Here is a 15,282-nt window from a genome sequence, read left to right as displayed (position 1 = left end):
TATGGCAGAATGATGTAGATGTAGTCATGGGATTCAGAACTGCAGGGTTGTAATTCCAATCTGTCTATAACAGCTGAAGGCGCTGCAATAATAGCAAATCTTAATCCACTCTGACAAAAAGCATGAGAAAAGCCACACCAGGCATCGATGATGAAAAAAAAGACCCACTGTCCCAAGAAGGCATGCACGATGCCGTTCAGAATGCATACCATGTTGGGACTAGCGCGGAGATCCATCCGTAGGCTCCACCCGGATAAAGCCGGCGTGATCTCCGCATGGATCCATAGCAGGCTCCCAGCCTAACGCCCCACAGCAGCATCCGCAAGAGCGCCGTTGAAAAATACCACAGATAATAATAATGCTGTATTTTATTCACGGCTAGTCTCAAACAGGAAGAGAGAAGACCAGCGGGGACTCGAACCCACGTTTCGCCCCAACTACCACAGCGCCGCTTCATTCATTCATAGGAGGAAAAGGGGACAGAGTGAAGACAAAAAACGGAATAAATTAAATTCGAGGAATCAGAAAGACGCTGGCCGGGAGCGCTACACTCCGAAATCCGTGATACTTCTCGAGCAGATCCGCCAGGTAGCCCGCCTTCTGGATACCCGTAGCGGAGCGGATCTCACGCAGGCGATCCACGACCCAATCGCGCGTCTCGGGCGGGTTCATCAGCAGACTCCCCGCGAGGAACAGGAACCAGAGCAAGAAATAAGGCCCGGAGGCGGGAACACGCCGTGGCATGCCGGCGCTACTGCAATCTAGATACGAGGCCCCGGTCGCCACATCGTGCTGCACGAAGCCCGTCATCTGGGGCACGGACGCGAGGATCCCGTCGCGCATTTCGGCCGTCGTATCGGATACTTGCTGCAGGAGGGGCGCGTAGACGCCCCCGTCCGGGGAGACCAGGTGCGGGGCCCACATGCCGGCCTCGCGGAGGAGTAAGCAGTAGATGGCTTGGTTGACGAAGATACGACACGCGCGCAGCGCATCCCATATCTTGGCGATCCAGGTGCTGTAGTAGATGTGGTAGGTGCCGTGGTATACAACGCGGGGGTTCGCTGTCGGGTCGTTGACGATCTTGAAGTGCCAGGGAGTGGGCAGGTCGGCGATGAGCGTGTCGAGGCGCTGGTCCAGCGCGACAGCCTGTGCGAGGATCGTCTCCCATTCATCGGGCAGACACGCGGTGTCTTGTTCTGGTTTTATTGCCTGTTGCAGGTCCAGGAGATCGACATGGGCCGTGGCCACAATCCAGGAGGGGCTTTTGCGGGGTAATTGGCGCTCGATCTCGACCCGCAAGCGGCGCAGAGGTGAAGGGACGGGATGGTTGTAGCGGGAGCAGAGGGTGATGATGTGGGATATGGTTTCCCCGAAGATTCTCAAGCCCTGGGGGGATCTCAACTGGGTGGCGCCGCGGTGCATCAGTAGATTTGCCGCACCGTTGATGTGATTCCGCCATGCTTCCATGGAGTTGGAGTCGGAGCAGGTGATGGTCTCGAATAGACTGAGGGCCATCACCGCGAAAATAGTGCTGTCTTTCCTAGCCTGGCGGGGATCCATGAGGGCTGCGTTGATCCGGCGGATCGCATCGGCGTAGCTGGCGCGCGCCTGGTATAAAATGCTATCGGTGCCCGTGGTGCTGGCTATGCCGGCTAGGCCAACGGCGCGAATGGCCACTTGGACCAGCTCGTGATCCCCGACCCCGTCTGCGAGGACGTTCTTGGTGTAGCTGAGGAAGCCCGATGACGGCCCGGAGCCGGCTAGGACGTAGTTGGCCAGGAAATAGCTGGTTCCTAGCTCGCGGAGACTCTCCGATGGCGCGGGCGGGCCGGACAAAATCGATACCACGTGGAAACTGTCGGGGGGGATGGTGTCGCCCACCGACGACAGCCCAGATGGCACAGAAGACTTTGTCGATGGCGGCAGGCGGTTTGAGGCTGCAACCATCCGGGATGTTTTGGAGGCACGGGCACGATCAATGACCCGGCTCGTCTCGTCGCGGACTCGGAGCATGGATACATCGCGATAACCAGGGCATTTCTGGCCTGTCCGAAGGCCTACGGGATCCGGTTAGTTTGTTCGTGACTGGGAAAGATAAAGATAGATAGATGTACACTGTCCGCAGGCGGGGACGGCCTTGTCGCACTGGAGGGGGCATGGTCAGTTGCAGCCTTGCGACGCGGAGAAATCAGGCACCCACCCCCCTTTTCTTGGCGCGGCACGGGGCGCAGCTGGCCGATGGGCGCCCACAGTAGACCATGGGCAATGATGAAATAAATCACTTGGTGAATTAGTAGGGGGTATCCAAAGCTTGGCGAGCTCGTGGTGCGAGAGATGAATTATCGGCAAACTGCAGCATGCCTGCTAGAGTTCTTGATACGAAGAGAAACTTCCAGGTTCCAGGTTGCAGCAGACACACTTTCTTGTCAGCCTTGTTGGCACCCTTCCGCCTTGTTGCACAGCCACTCGTAGCCCGGAACTGAAATCCCGGGATTTGAGGCTAGTCCTTTCTAGCTCGCGCAGTGTCATGTGACGCTCTTCTATCAAGGGCGGGGTGACAAGCCAGCCATCTCATGGGAAGTGAGTTAAGTCGAGACGGGCCTTGGCCAATTCACTGCCTAGCAGTCATGGAATGTTCTATCACTATCAGGGAATAGATCCAGGACTAAAAATACCAGGTGTATCTACCTGCAAAAAGAACAAATTTGTATTTACAAAGCCCTATAGCTGCTATAGTCTCCGAGGTAACTATTGAGAGCCAAATAAAGACCCTTTTATTATTTTGCCGCCTGCACTTCTCCAACTAAACTCAGATTTCCTATACTTCCTGTTTTCTTTCATTTCTCTGTCTATGTTGATGATGTGTCTGGGTTGCCCTGGTTAATAGAGGCATTTGAGCAACTCTTAGTCATCTACCAAGGGACGATGGCGCATCTGGGAGCGCGTCAGACTGAAGTAAACTTCGGCCTTAGGTTTCATCCTTTCGGGATGTTCCTGTAAATCTGAAGGTGGCCGGTTCAAGCCCGGCTCGTCCCAATTTCCTTTTTTTTCTTCTTTCGTGGTGGAGATCCGGATCAGAGTGGAGACGGGAGGTGGTAGGAAGGTAGCAGGTCACGGAAAGACGCCCACTCACTATCCCGGACTTGATCACAAAACTGAACGAACGCATCATCCACTCGCAAAGTCGTGATGTGTGGGATATTGCCACAATCTTCTCCATCCAGCCTCGTTGGAAGAACTGTTGCCATTCGGGGGACACGGAACCGATATTCCTCACATACCAGGAGCGGCCCGGGCCGAGCTGGAAGTGCAGCGTGTGCAGTTGCCGCATCTTGCGCTGGATCCAGGCAGGCTGACATTGTATCGGATCCATAGGGTGCCGTTGGCAGGGGTTGTTAGTAGCTCGCGGTAGATGATGTCGCGGATCTCGCGGGGGAGGCTGAGGAATGGAAAGGGGCGTGTATCGATGCTGGTCCCTTTTAGGCGACGGAAGATCCGGCGCAGGGCTTTTGATTTTTGTTGGGCCTGTTTTTCGGTTTTATCGCCCCCTTGCTGTCTTGGATAGACTTGACTGAGGAGTTTCTTCATTGTTGATTATTTCCGTGGTTGCTGAAGGTTGGAGAGAGGATGGTTTGTTTACCGCTGACGTTGGTAGTAACGCGTTTGTCAGCTGTCTGGCTAACTATCTAGCCTTGTAGACACCTTAACATAGGTTGTTAGACAGGTGACACCCTGGTTTACGGTATCAAGATCCGCTAATCCAGTCTAGGTATAAACTAGAAAGCTTGACTTCGTGTGGATAGAATATCCTGTTATGTCTCCTTCCCAACCAGAAAGCTGTAAAAGCTAAGGGATTTGTATGTAGTGTCTCACATTAATATTCCATCTACTATGTGTAATAAGAGTCCGAATAAACATAACTTACTTATGGGAATTGTGTCTTGCTACAGGGTCCTTATGCTGCCTGGTTAAGTCCCTCCAAGGTGCACGGCAGTGATATTGAGGAGCGGTGTATATATAGCCTGGTACACGGCACGGTACATAAAACAGTCCCACACACATTAGTTGTGACAGTACCGTCCAACCAGACAAAAACACAAACTTCAAACCAGTGGCACTGTGGGATCAGGTTGGTGTTGTTTACATCTTCTTAGCCAGGAGAGACTAAAAGGGGATACACAGATGTTATTGAGAATTCCACCATCATCGGAGACATGTGTCTCCGGGAAAACTAGTCTGGACATATTACACATCCTTTGTTAAAGCAGCACATACGACCATAGGGTGTGGAGAACAGGGCTTCCCGTCCGCTCAGCCGTACTTAAGCCACACGCCGGGAGGTTAGTAGTTGGGTGGGTGACCACCAGCGAATCCCTTCTGTTGTATGTATTTTTGCTGTTTCTCTCGCTATATTTCCTATAATTTTGATCAAGAATGAAGGTCGTGGGTCGGTGGTGTTGATAGTTATTTCTTAAAGTGTGAGAATATAGTTACAATGCCCCTGTCGCGGGTGTGTTACTCGAGATCCCGGCCTGATGTAATACTTTAGTAACACAACATCAACTCTGGCAGCATCAGCCATTCACCATTAGCGGGTTTAATGTTCCATTACCCCGGTCTCAACTTTACTCTTCTAGCATCCCCTGCCGCAGTACATCCCAGAAACTCGTTAGCCGCCGCAGGTATCTTTGGAGAAGTCATCATAGCAGAAATGAAAGATTTATGTTGGGGATAGGCACAGACTCAACAACAATATGTATCCATGAACTTTCATCATTTTATGCGTCCGGTCTCCTTTAGCGAATCTTTCAGAGCACCCGAAAAGACCGGAATGTTCGAATTGAGAACACCCTCAGCTCCCCCCTCGGGAAGGCACCCCGCCCAGCCCGATCGCAGCCCACTGGGATCTCTGCTTCAGCCGTTGAGTCGGACTGCCCGACAAGCCCTAACTCAGAGCTCTCTACGTATATATTTCCAAGATACTCTTGAGCTACACGTTCCATACGCGAACAGCAAAGCCAAAATCTATTAAATCACCAACGACATTGGTTAAACCTCACCAAAACAACCATAATCCTTCACCATGTACAGTATAAACTCCCCACTCATAAAATCTATCTGCTGCATCTGCACCCGGAACCCAAACCTCTTAAACACCCCTACTTCTAAGTGAACAATAGTGAACAACGTCTACATAAGCGTCCACCCTCATTGCCCAGAAATCCCTGTTCGAGGGCCTCCTCACAGACGAAGATGACATGACGTGACAGCAGATCAAAGCTCTCGGCCCATTGCCAATTGACTGGTGAGAGAAACGAGAGGCGTGTGGAGAGAAACTCATTGAGCATGGCGGACCATGATCTGAAAATCCATTGTGGGAGGATCGATCTGAGAAAAGGGTGCAAAAAGCGCGGAAAAGGGAGGGGACGCCGTCCTTTAGAGCGGAGGATCGTCTTTCTGCCGAGCAGGTTCTTGAGTCGGAGTGGACGGTGAATTGAGCTCTACCGGAGTATGAGAAGATGGATCGATAATCGATGCGTGATGGAGAGAGTTTGACTGGGTTAGTCAAAGACTGAGTAACATCCAATTTGGGAATATAAGAGGGGTCTAAGTAACTGTGTACAGCTCGGGAAGCAACTGACACACCCCATTTCCCGTTACGAGTATACGTAGAAAAAACCACCACCGCTCAACTGCCATGTACTCATCGGAATGACTACACATCCATGTAATCTGTATAGCCTGCCTGCACTTGAGTTCAATCGCTTCCTACGCTGGAGATCTTGAAACCCCCCGGAACCAAACGCTGAAACACACCTTGTGGATCATACTTCCTCGACACCTGTCGCATGAACTCCACATTATCCCGTCCATACCCACGCAGCGGGTTCTGGGTGCGACCGGCATAATGTAAGTATATGAACTCATTATATGCACCCGTTGACTTTGCATATTCATCCATCTCTACCTGTGCAGATCCAACTATGTCATCGAAGAGGCCATCGTCGGCTTTGTCATTCCAGAAGTAGCTCCAGTCGATGTCTGTCGCGGTGAGTTGCAAGATGCGATTAGTAGGAAATCACACGGTATCCCGGGGCGAGGGAGAGGGTAGAAAATAGTCTAACTGACTGATCATGTTTTGGTCGAACCGCTCCAATCCAAGCACGTTCCCTCCTCGGGCTTGGCTGTTTTTCCAAAAAAGAGGGACCCATGGTTGAACGACGAGAATAACGCTGAAGTCCTTGCTCTGCGCTCGGGACTTGGCTGCGCGGATTCCCTTGGACAAGACCCTGGTGGCTTTATGGATGATGTCCGCTCGGTTGAGATAGGTGCCTGTTCGGCCGGCTATACTGAGGGCTTGAGTTAGCCGGCTTATTGAAGCCGCCAGTAAGAACTAATGAACTCACCGGTAAGATACATATGTATACTCAGTGATGTTCATGATCGTCGTCAATCTCGAAATATCAGTGATATTAGGGATCTGGTAGAACGCGTGGTAAGCTGCAGGCCGCGCAACTGGCCTTGTGTAAACCAAGATATTGCCTATTAAAGTCAGATCCGTGGTGGAATTGTACGAAAAGATTCCCTCGAAGGAAGCGAAGGGGTCGGTGGCAATGTTATCGACAAATTCTGTAGCCGCCGAGATAAACTCGCGGGTGTGGGAGATATTATAGACAACATCACCACGCCAAACATCTTCTGCAGGCTGAGTTGGCATGTCAAACGTGGTCACAATCCCGAAATTGTTGGAGCCTCCCTTGAGAGCCCTGAAGAGATCAGGGTACGAGTGTTGAGTCACGTTCACGATCTCGCCGCTCGCTAGAACCACCTCGTAGCCTTGAACATTATCACAGCTGATGCCAACACGCGCGGCGTGGAAGGAAATTCCGCCACCCGTGAGAAAGCCTCCGGCTCCTATAGGCGATACACGGCCACCCGGGACCGTGACATTGTCACGTAGCAAAGTCTCGTACACCGAGCCCCAGGGAGCTCCAGTTTGAATCGAAGCCGTGCCTGTGCGAGGGCTATACGTAGTACCGTTCATCATTGAGAGATCGATAGTGACACCATGCTCGATATTAGCTGCGCCAGTAACAGCGACGTGGCCGCCGCTGCGGACGGCGAAGAAACAGGGCTCAGCACTCGAGTTGGTCAGAGTCTGGACGGTCACAGAAATGTCCTGTGCCGAGAGAGGCTGGACAATACAGTTGGGATGAAGCTCGGCGTTGCTGGCATAGTAGGAATGGAGAAATCCCTTGTATGTAATGCTGCCGGGGAAGGCCGTTCTGTCGCCAATGGCGCTCGCTTTCAGGGCTGCACACTACAGTTCAGCCACGTCAGGGAATTAGTTGCGCTGTCGGTTAAGTGAGGTTTCAGCTTGGACGTACGCATCGATCTTGGTTGCCAGTAGACTGCGCAAGGCAGGATCTGAACAGGGCAACGAGAAGCACAGCTACCACGGTCACGCTGGTCATTTTGCTAAACATGATGGTAGAAATCCGTGCACCACAGAGTATATTTCAATGCCTGAGAGATTCCAAGCAGGTTCTTATTGCGTTCAGCAAAAGCCCCGAAGCCCAGGCGCAGGGTCACCAGCAGAAGAAGTAACGATAGAAGAAAAGGAAAGCACTCGCATTGCTGCTACCCGCGTAACCCAGTAGTTCGAAACCCGCCTTCCCGAGTACGACACTGAGCAGGGTTTAGCTTGCTTGGCCCTGGCTTTGTCAGACCTCTATAAACAATCGTGTGACCTCTCCATAGAGCTCGGCAGGGATGGGTGAAGATACTGGAAATGAAATGGTGAGACAGACTGAGAGTCCATCAATTTGACCCCGTAACAAGGGATGGTGGGGACTAAAGACGTGATTAGGTTATATGCATAAGCCTTTCTGTTTTGTTGAGGTCAGGTGGCCACGGTACATACTTATATAGCGAAGAAATATTTCCACCAGGTGTGATCGGCGTCTACTCATAGTTCCTGGATGTCAGCATCCTTATATCAAATCACAGTACCGCAGGGAGGGGACTGCACATATATATGGGTAGCACCAGCCGAGAGAAAGCGCACTAGTCACCCATATATAACGCCTGCACCTAGACACACTGCTCTGAGCAGCCATTTGATCAGTTAAAATCATCGTACAAGGCAACGTGTCATTAAACTTGACATTTTGAAGCTTGCAAGAGTAGCAACCGGGGTAGGACGTGCCATGGCGCACCCAGCGCTGCATGTCCTAGCTCTTCGTGGTACTAATCACTGTTGGAGAACAAGTGTCCGACGTACGTGGCAAAAAATGGTAATCACCATCAACCGACTGCTGGGCAGATGAACTGTACGGGTAATAGGGAAGGACATAGGGGAAGGACATAGGAAGGAGCGGGAAACGCAAGAGTAAGTTCGAGAAAAAGATCTTTTCTTCAGACCCTAGTAATTTCTGGAACCGTGGGTACCCAACTCCTTGACACAGTGAATAAGACAGAAGACATTGGCCCGTCAACCACATCTGGAACCAATGTCCATTGTTGTCCAAGCTCCCAAGTGGGTTCCTTTCTCTGCCGGAAGAACGGCAGCTTCGGACCTTTATAATATCAGTTTGGTAGTGCTTAGATACACCGAATTGACAGGACGAATCTGATCATGAGGGAAACCGAAGTGTCTCTATCTTGGAGATTTAAATCAATCTTTCTTGATATCCTCGATGTACGTAGAATGAGTCCAGCAGTTGTATCCGAGCTGCTAATACCCAGCGACCTCCTCCATGTTATAAAAACCACATTCTCACTCTGTCACACGTCTGGGATGTAGACTGTCGCGGATGATCTTATATATGAATTCAAATAAATTTCATGTACTAAAAAACGCGATATTGACCATTCAAGGAAGCCGGAGTCTCGAAAACAGCTGTCCGAAGGAATTTGTCCGCAAAGGAGCTGCACCTAGGTACCTGCACGTTTCTTTAGCAAAGCCACAACCAATCAACTGAGAAGGCAGGAGAATAAAGATGAACATACCCCTCTCTGTCAGAATACAGATATTTCTTGCCGTAGAGATTTTGGAACTTGTCAGACTAGATTAGGCAAGACAGACATGGGAACAAGATGGTAGGCGTATATACTTGTACGTTCCAGGCTCAGTAGAACTGATGTACCATTCCCGAGACCTCATTCCCCCACCATTGTCCGTATAGCGACGGAGACACTCACTGTCCGAAGTGTCCTTTTCATCGACGAATCCAAGGTGATGATCCAAGCAGAACGTCGATCGCGGGGATTCACCTTTTTGATCTGAAGCACTTGGTTCTGGTAATCGTACCCATGAGAATACAGGTGGGCTTTCTTTCCACCGTCTAGTAACCATGGCATTAGAGTGTGATCGTTGTGGCTAATAAGGGAAGAATCCAAGGGGAAGACGAAAAATGGCAGCGTAGCAACGTACCTTTTCCCATATCCACTGCCTTCGCCAAGCAGGTTCTGCTGACGATCATGATTTTTGCCCCATCGTAATCGGGGTCGAGATTATTGTAGTCGTCCAGGCGCGCAGCCTCCTTTTCGGCCTTCATCTCATCGATCGTCTTGTCACGCTCGCGGACACCATTCAAGGAGCCTTGATACCTGGATTCGGTCTGCCACACTTTGGTCCGCATTTGCGTGATCGTCGTATTTGCGGTGTTGAGGTCTTTCTTGACCGCCTCTAATTCCTTCGCTGCGTGCTGTAGCTCAGCTTACTGTTTAGTGGCCGCATCGTGCTGGGCCTTCTTATGTCCGCCCGGCTTTTAGTGAGTCTATCTCCATAACCTCCGGCCTATGTGCTCGGGTTCTTCCCCGTGGTCTAGTTGGACTTGAGTAACTTCCCGCGAAAGCCTGTTTCCAGCAGGGAAAAAAAAGAAATGACCTACGCAGGATTCGAACCTGCAATCTCTTGATCCGTAGTCAAGCGCCTTACCATTGGGCCAGCAGGCCAACTGATGATACATGATAACATTATTTAGAATATGATGCTGTATTGTTTATGTATCTAGGCATTTTTCTTCTAATCTCCTTTTCCATCTTCGGGTACTCTTCTTACTAGAACATAACTTTGCTCTGCGTGTCTCTAAGCGACACAGGGCGCGTAGTCCCCCAGCTCCTGTGGTGGTGGTGCTCCTTCCAGCCATGTCTCAGTGTAACTTAGAGGATTGATGAGACGACTTGTCCCGGCTCGTCAATTGTTTCAACCCAGTTAATTCACTCGTCGCGAGCCTGAATATACCTTCGTTCATTGAGTGTGATTTAATAATTTAGGCAAACACAGATCTCCATACACAGTTCTCAAGGGTTGTTGATGAACATTGTGAATCACCTTTCTGTAAGAAAGGTTTCCCGTCCAGAGATATATTACTCGAATGGGATTAGTTAAATTGAAATGAAAGTCTAGGGTATTAGGCGCTGCAAGCATATTCGTGTCGATGAGGTGCTTGGGCGGCTCCCCCCGCTCAAACCACGCCTTTTCCGGTGCGATCTACTATAGTTCAATACTCGGTGGCCGCTTCAGGCAATACGTAGAGTTTCACGAAGTCCTAGTAGGGTATTGCTAACTGCACATCCTGAACTTTGCAGTTCGCTATGTTGGAAGGGAGTTCGTGGGGAACATGCATGCTGGTGAACCCGAGATCAGGGTTATGGGGCGGTGCCCTAAGTGTCTTACATCGGGACGGGACTCGGGCTGCACCCGCGACAGGACCCCCTGGCATAAGTCAATGTCAACCAACCGATGGGAAGATGCTCTCTGGGAGGCGTAGCACTGTGCTTCATACTAAGACACCATACTCCACCATGCTGTACCTATTTCTAGCTCAATCCATCCTATTTGTCGCCCCACTGCGGCTCATCGCCCCCCTCTGGGGTATCAGTCCCCCTCGGGACGGACGGACGGACGGACGGACGGACCAAACTTGAACTTGGCCCCTTAGTCATCCCAGTTACTTTGTAATTATTATCCTAATTGTCATACAGAAAACATATTGCTGACTTCTTCTCTTGTAGAGCCTATTACATCAATGAAGATTATTGTAATAGGGCCAGTCAGTGCACCAGAGGCAGGCGAATAGCTGCAACCCCTCCACGCAAAGTCTATTCAACAAAAAAACACCAAGTCTTGAGTCTGCCATGTGATGATACACAGATAAAGTTATCCGAGAGATGAGAACGACACATCGGAATCTACCCCGTGGGCGATCTTGGCGATCTTGGCGATCTGGACCGATGGTGTCACCGGCCATGCTTGAGATCGTCTTGGAATTTTTGCACTTTATACTTCCACTTACCAACTGCAAACACTCCAAACACCTGATTTTGTGGTCCGTGGGGTTCAGCTTCCCCGGAATTTCAGACATTTGGAACCACGGGTGATTCAGACCCTGTCGATCACTGAAAATTTAGGTCTTTGCGCATTGTGATGTGCCTGGAGATCATCTTATCCAATTTTCATCCATCATGCAACGTGCATCATGAGATCATTTCTTTGCGAGTTTGGGGGGTTCGACATGCCTTCAACATGTTCACGGGGGTCGGATTAAAGAATATATAAAGTCGCTTGAACATCCCCCAACATCAACCTTCATCAGCATCACAGTCTTCAATAATCACTCAAGCATTCTTCAACCCAACCAAATCTACTCTTAATCCTAATAACTCCACCAACCCACCCAAAATGAAGCTCTCCATCTTCTCCGTCCTCACCCTCGGCCTCGCCGCCGGCACCCTTGCCGCTCCCACCCAGGTGCAGGAGCGGGACCTCCCCACCGTCACCGGCGTCCTCTCCGGAATCGGTACCAAGGTCGACGCTCTCGGCTCCGCCATCAACGCCTACAACGGTGGCGACGTGAGCAAGGTCCAGGCCGCCTCCAACAACCTGGTGACTGCCATCAACGACGGCAACACCAAGGTCAGCGGCTCCGGGGCCCTCAGCTCCGGTGACGCCCTGGGTCTCCCCGGCCCGGTCAACGACCTAAAGACCAAGATCACCACTGTCGTTAGCAACCTCGACAAGAAGAAGGCCGAGATTGTCAAGGCGGGCAAGGGCGCCCAGACCTACAATGACTTGACTCAGCAGAAGGCGGCTGCGAAGAAGCTATCCGACACTATTGTCTCGAAGGTTCCCCAGAACCTGCAGAGCCTTGCTAGCAACATTGCCGGCGGTATCTCCGATGCCATTGCTGTTGGTGTCAAGGACTTTGCGGACCAGGCGCCCAAGAAGCGTGAGGCTGAGGCTGAGGCTGAGGCTGAGACTTTCCAGGCTGCCCCTGTCGCTGTGGCTGTTTAAGGGGGGTGAATTGAGGGTCTGCTGCCCTGAAAGTCAGGAGCTGTTCTCTTGCCTGGGCCTGGTTTTGTGCAGACGTGTTGGGGTGCATGTATCGGAACACATACATCCTTTAATCAACACTCTACTGTCCTGGGGTGTCTGGACACCTTTGTGGTCGAGTGGCATTCTTTTTTCCACGGAATGGTATTGATCTGATGACTTTGTGCGGAGGAACCGGTGAAATGTCGAACTAGTTATATTGAAATAATAAGTATCGCTTTTGCAGCACCACTTCTGATGTAGCATGATCGTAACCAACACTTAACACGGTATGAAAAATCAGTCCTTGGTCTCTAGATGCAACGGGTACCGAATTGCAGGCTATAACTTGTCGAGATCGTGGCGAAGCGGTATAGCACCCTGAAGGAGTGGTAATCCCGCTATCTATATTGCGTGCCACAGCTATGCCTCTTTTTACGCTTGATGTGGTTGGTCCATGGATTGGGCACGAAGAATTCCTCGCCAGCGAGTCGATTTCGCTCCTTTCGCATTTGTTTAGCGGGGACCAAATCATACTTTATTCTTCTGTATTTTCTATTTACATCCCCCCCCCCCCCTTCTCTTGGATTGTTCGTGGTGGGTAAGGGGCAATTGTCATGTGTTTATTAGAGCCTTTTGTATAGCTAGTGCTTAAGAGTAAATCCCTCCTTTTAAGAAGAAATGTATTGGTATAATATGCAGACAAGGGTTTAGCCTTACGGGAGAACAATAAGACAGGATTGGTAGATGAGTGATTGGTATGCTGCCTGAATAACCCTCTCACCTCTTGAGTCATCCTGTTATTTGCAAGCGTGGAACACTGGGAAGCCACAATATCTTAATTATTAGGCGGAGGTGTATAAGTATAAACTTGAGTAGCAATTGTAGAACGAGTTGGATGATTGGATAACTCCCTGGTCAAAGGATGCGAGAAATAACTGATTCAATATCTAGACTCTTAAGTCTGTGTATGTTACCATGGATTGATCCAGGGGGGGTGACGTAGAACAACATGGAAGCAGACAATAAATAATTAATATCATTATTATGGGAATATTTCACATGGGTCCACTAAAAAATTACCATTTTTTAATAAGATTTGTGTCCTAGCAGACAGAGGATGGATGGCATCATGGCATAGTATCAGAAGTGAAAATATATTTACTTATTTACTATTCAGCCATCATCCCAACAGATAGTAATGTCTATTCCAGAAACTCGCGCCTTTAGCTCTTAAAACAAAGCGAAGAATGCATATCTACCCTACAGAGCCTCGAGCCCGTTGATTAAATATTTAATTCGAAACAGACAGACCTCTGCCCTGAGGTGTTTCTATCCTAGGGACTCACAATGGAAGAGTGGGCAATCAATAAATATATAATCGTTCGCTCATAATGCCATAATTCATGCGGCTTTCATCACAACAGGTGCTGTGGTCTAGTGGTATGACGTCACGTTGTGGCCGTGCCAGCCCCGGTTCGATTCCGGGCAGCGCCAATCATCACATTTTTTGTCTTCTTTTTCTTTTCAGTATCTCACTAATCCAGTCTAACAATTTTCAAATTTCTTTTTTTACCGCAGGTGCACCCTCAGTATTTCTTATATGCCTTCTGCCATCTCTTTATACTTCCCCTCGGGACTGGCACTTTTTCCTTACCCTACTTGGACGATGGGAGCCGACAGTAGCAAGGAAACGAGGCTGTAGGACCGTAGAACCGTTGGATTGGTGTCAGGTCATATGGGTGGCCAGCTAGAAGGCAGGGAGGCAGATGAGACTGGAAAGGCAGTCACCACAGACGGTAACCCCAGAAACAGTCCCTCTGACACTCAGTATCACGAGTACACGGAGGCAAGAACCGAGGAATCACAGGAAGAGGCGGATGGTGAGGCAGAGGCCTAGCTGGACTATGCACCGGAAGCATAGAATACCACCGCAGAGCCTAGCCAAATGATCACCAGTCAAAGTAGGTTATTGCCAGTTTTCCCAGTTCCTGAGCACCGAATGAAAGTTCTGTATCGACATTCACCGAAGGATGGAGAGGGGGGGGGGGGGGGGGAGGGTATCGAAGATAAGCGAAAGAGGCAGGACGAGAGGATCTCCCGTTACAACGGCATTTCCAGTACCATGGTGTGCGATGACAATCCTCTGAATGCTTTTGGATTGATAGACAAGGGGCCGGGGCCTGGGCCTCCGCTATGACTATCTGGCTTGCAGAGGCTGTCAATCTTAAAGACTTTTCTTACCGGACGAAAATGATTGCTAGTTCCGGCATGATGCAATTTTGACATCAAGGTCTGTCTGTATAGGAAGGCGATACAGACACACCCTTTTCACCACCCCGCCTTTCTAAATGGTAAGGTATAATCACATGATAGACGTGTCTGTATATGCAGCCGCTTGTCAGCGGGCTGTGCCTGAGGATACTACATGCAGTGACTGCCTCTGCCTCTCTCTTCCTCCTAGCTAGTACCCACGGATTTAGCCGACTTGGGGGAGGTCGGAACCTCTGGGGAGGGAGGTGATGCTTGTTGTATGATAAATAGGAGGCCGGCAGACATGATACAGGGGCGAGGAGCACGTGATCCCTCTATATGACTAGTCAAGGTAAATCAGGTTCATACATTGATTGCTCTTTAGCCTACTGGTCATGCACAGCAAGAGCTCAAATGATAGAAGGGGGGCAGGCTCCACGGGCTACCGAGATAGGCATCCCGACGGATAACCGGCACCAGTTTCTGTGAACAAAGAAAAGTGAATATAGCGAGAGCTGCTCTCCCCCCCCCCCTTCTCTCAGCTATTGGAATTTTGGTTGAGACCTCTCCGATCCAACATCACGTATCAGTATTACTCAGATTGGAGGTGATAATACTCCAGACGGTGGCGTACAAATTCTTTTATGCTTGTGATTTGGCGTACGATATGATTTCCTTTGTCAAACTGGATTGAGTGGCGGGCTAGGCCG

At 50.2% G+C, this 15,282-nt stretch overlaps 5 protein-coding genes and 3 non-coding genes across 8 annotated transcripts; 3 read left to right on the top strand and 5 right to left on the bottom strand.

Moving 5' to 3' along the window:
- Window positions 1-52: 52 nt before the first annotated feature.
- BO70DRAFT_361393 (uncharacterized protein) lies at window positions 53-2,316 on the bottom strand. Its single transcript, XM_025543028.1, has one exon. It carries the CDS (start codon window positions 2,011-2,013, stop codon window positions 508-510), a length of 1,506 nt encoding a protein of 501 aa, XP_025400350.1. The 5' UTR covers window positions 2,014-2,316; the 3' UTR covers window positions 53-507.
- Window positions 2,317-2,919: 603 nt separating this feature from the next.
- BO70DRAFT_t137 lies at window positions 2,920-3,036 on the top strand. Its single transcript has one exon. It is a non-coding gene; the product is annotated as a tRNA-Phe (tRNA).
- A 72-nt stretch (window positions 3,037-3,108) lies between these two features.
- On the bottom strand, window positions 3,109-3,601 carry BO70DRAFT_361391 (uncharacterized protein). Its single transcript, XM_025543027.1, has one exon. The coding sequence runs from the start codon at window positions 3,586-3,588 to the stop codon at window positions 3,274-3,276; it is 315 nt and encodes a 104-aa protein (XP_025400349.1). The 5' UTR covers window positions 3,589-3,601; the 3' UTR covers window positions 3,109-3,273.
- Window positions 3,602-5,758: 2,157 nt separating this feature from the next.
- BO70DRAFT_352113 (FAD-binding oxidoreductase) lies at window positions 5,759-7,475 on the bottom strand (the record flags this gene model as incomplete). The annotated part of the gene is made up of 4 exons (XM_025541777.1): window positions 5,759-6,042; window positions 6,130-6,350; window positions 6,408-7,321; window positions 7,389-7,475. 4 exons carry the CDS (start codon window positions 7,473-7,475, stop codon window positions 5,759-5,761), a joined length of 1,506 nt encoding a protein of 501 aa, XP_025400348.1.
- Window positions 7,476-8,875: 1,400 nt separating this feature from the next.
- BO70DRAFT_352112 (uncharacterized protein) lies at window positions 8,876-9,974 on the bottom strand (the record flags this gene model as incomplete). Its single annotated transcript, XM_025541776.1, has 5 exons — window positions 8,876-8,945; window positions 9,013-9,068; window positions 9,205-9,347; window positions 9,437-9,710; window positions 9,897-9,974. 5 exons carry the CDS (start codon window positions 9,972-9,974, stop codon window positions 8,876-8,878), a joined length of 621 nt encoding a protein of 206 aa, XP_025400347.1.
- Window positions 9,889-9,960, bottom strand: BO70DRAFT_t128. Its single transcript has one exon. It is a non-coding gene; the product is annotated as a tRNA-Arg (tRNA).
- A 1,645-nt stretch (window positions 9,975-11,619) lies between the features above and the next one.
- Window positions 11,620-12,519, top strand: BO70DRAFT_361390 (cell wall mannoprotein 1 family protein). Its single transcript, XM_025543026.1, has one exon. The coding sequence runs from the start codon at window positions 11,690-11,692 to the stop codon at window positions 12,299-12,301; it is 612 nt and encodes a 203-aa protein (XP_025400346.1). The 5' UTR covers window positions 11,620-11,689; the 3' UTR covers window positions 12,302-12,519.
- Window positions 12,520-13,745: 1,226 nt separating this feature from the next.
- On the top strand, window positions 13,746-13,816 carry BO70DRAFT_t138. The gene has a single exon. It is a non-coding gene; the product is annotated as a tRNA-His (tRNA).
- The last annotated feature ends 1,466 nt before the right edge of the window (window positions 13,817-15,282 follow it).

Source organism: Aspergillus heteromorphus (assembly GCF_003184545.1).
Source record: "Aspergillus heteromorphus CBS 117.55 chromosome Unknown BO70scaffold_9, whole genome shotgun sequence".
Taxonomy (NCBI): Eukaryota; Fungi; Ascomycota; class Eurotiomycetes; order Eurotiales; family Aspergillaceae; genus Aspergillus; species Aspergillus heteromorphus.
Note: the sequence above shows the minus strand (reverse complement) of the source record. Positions and strands in the feature narration are given on the sequence as shown.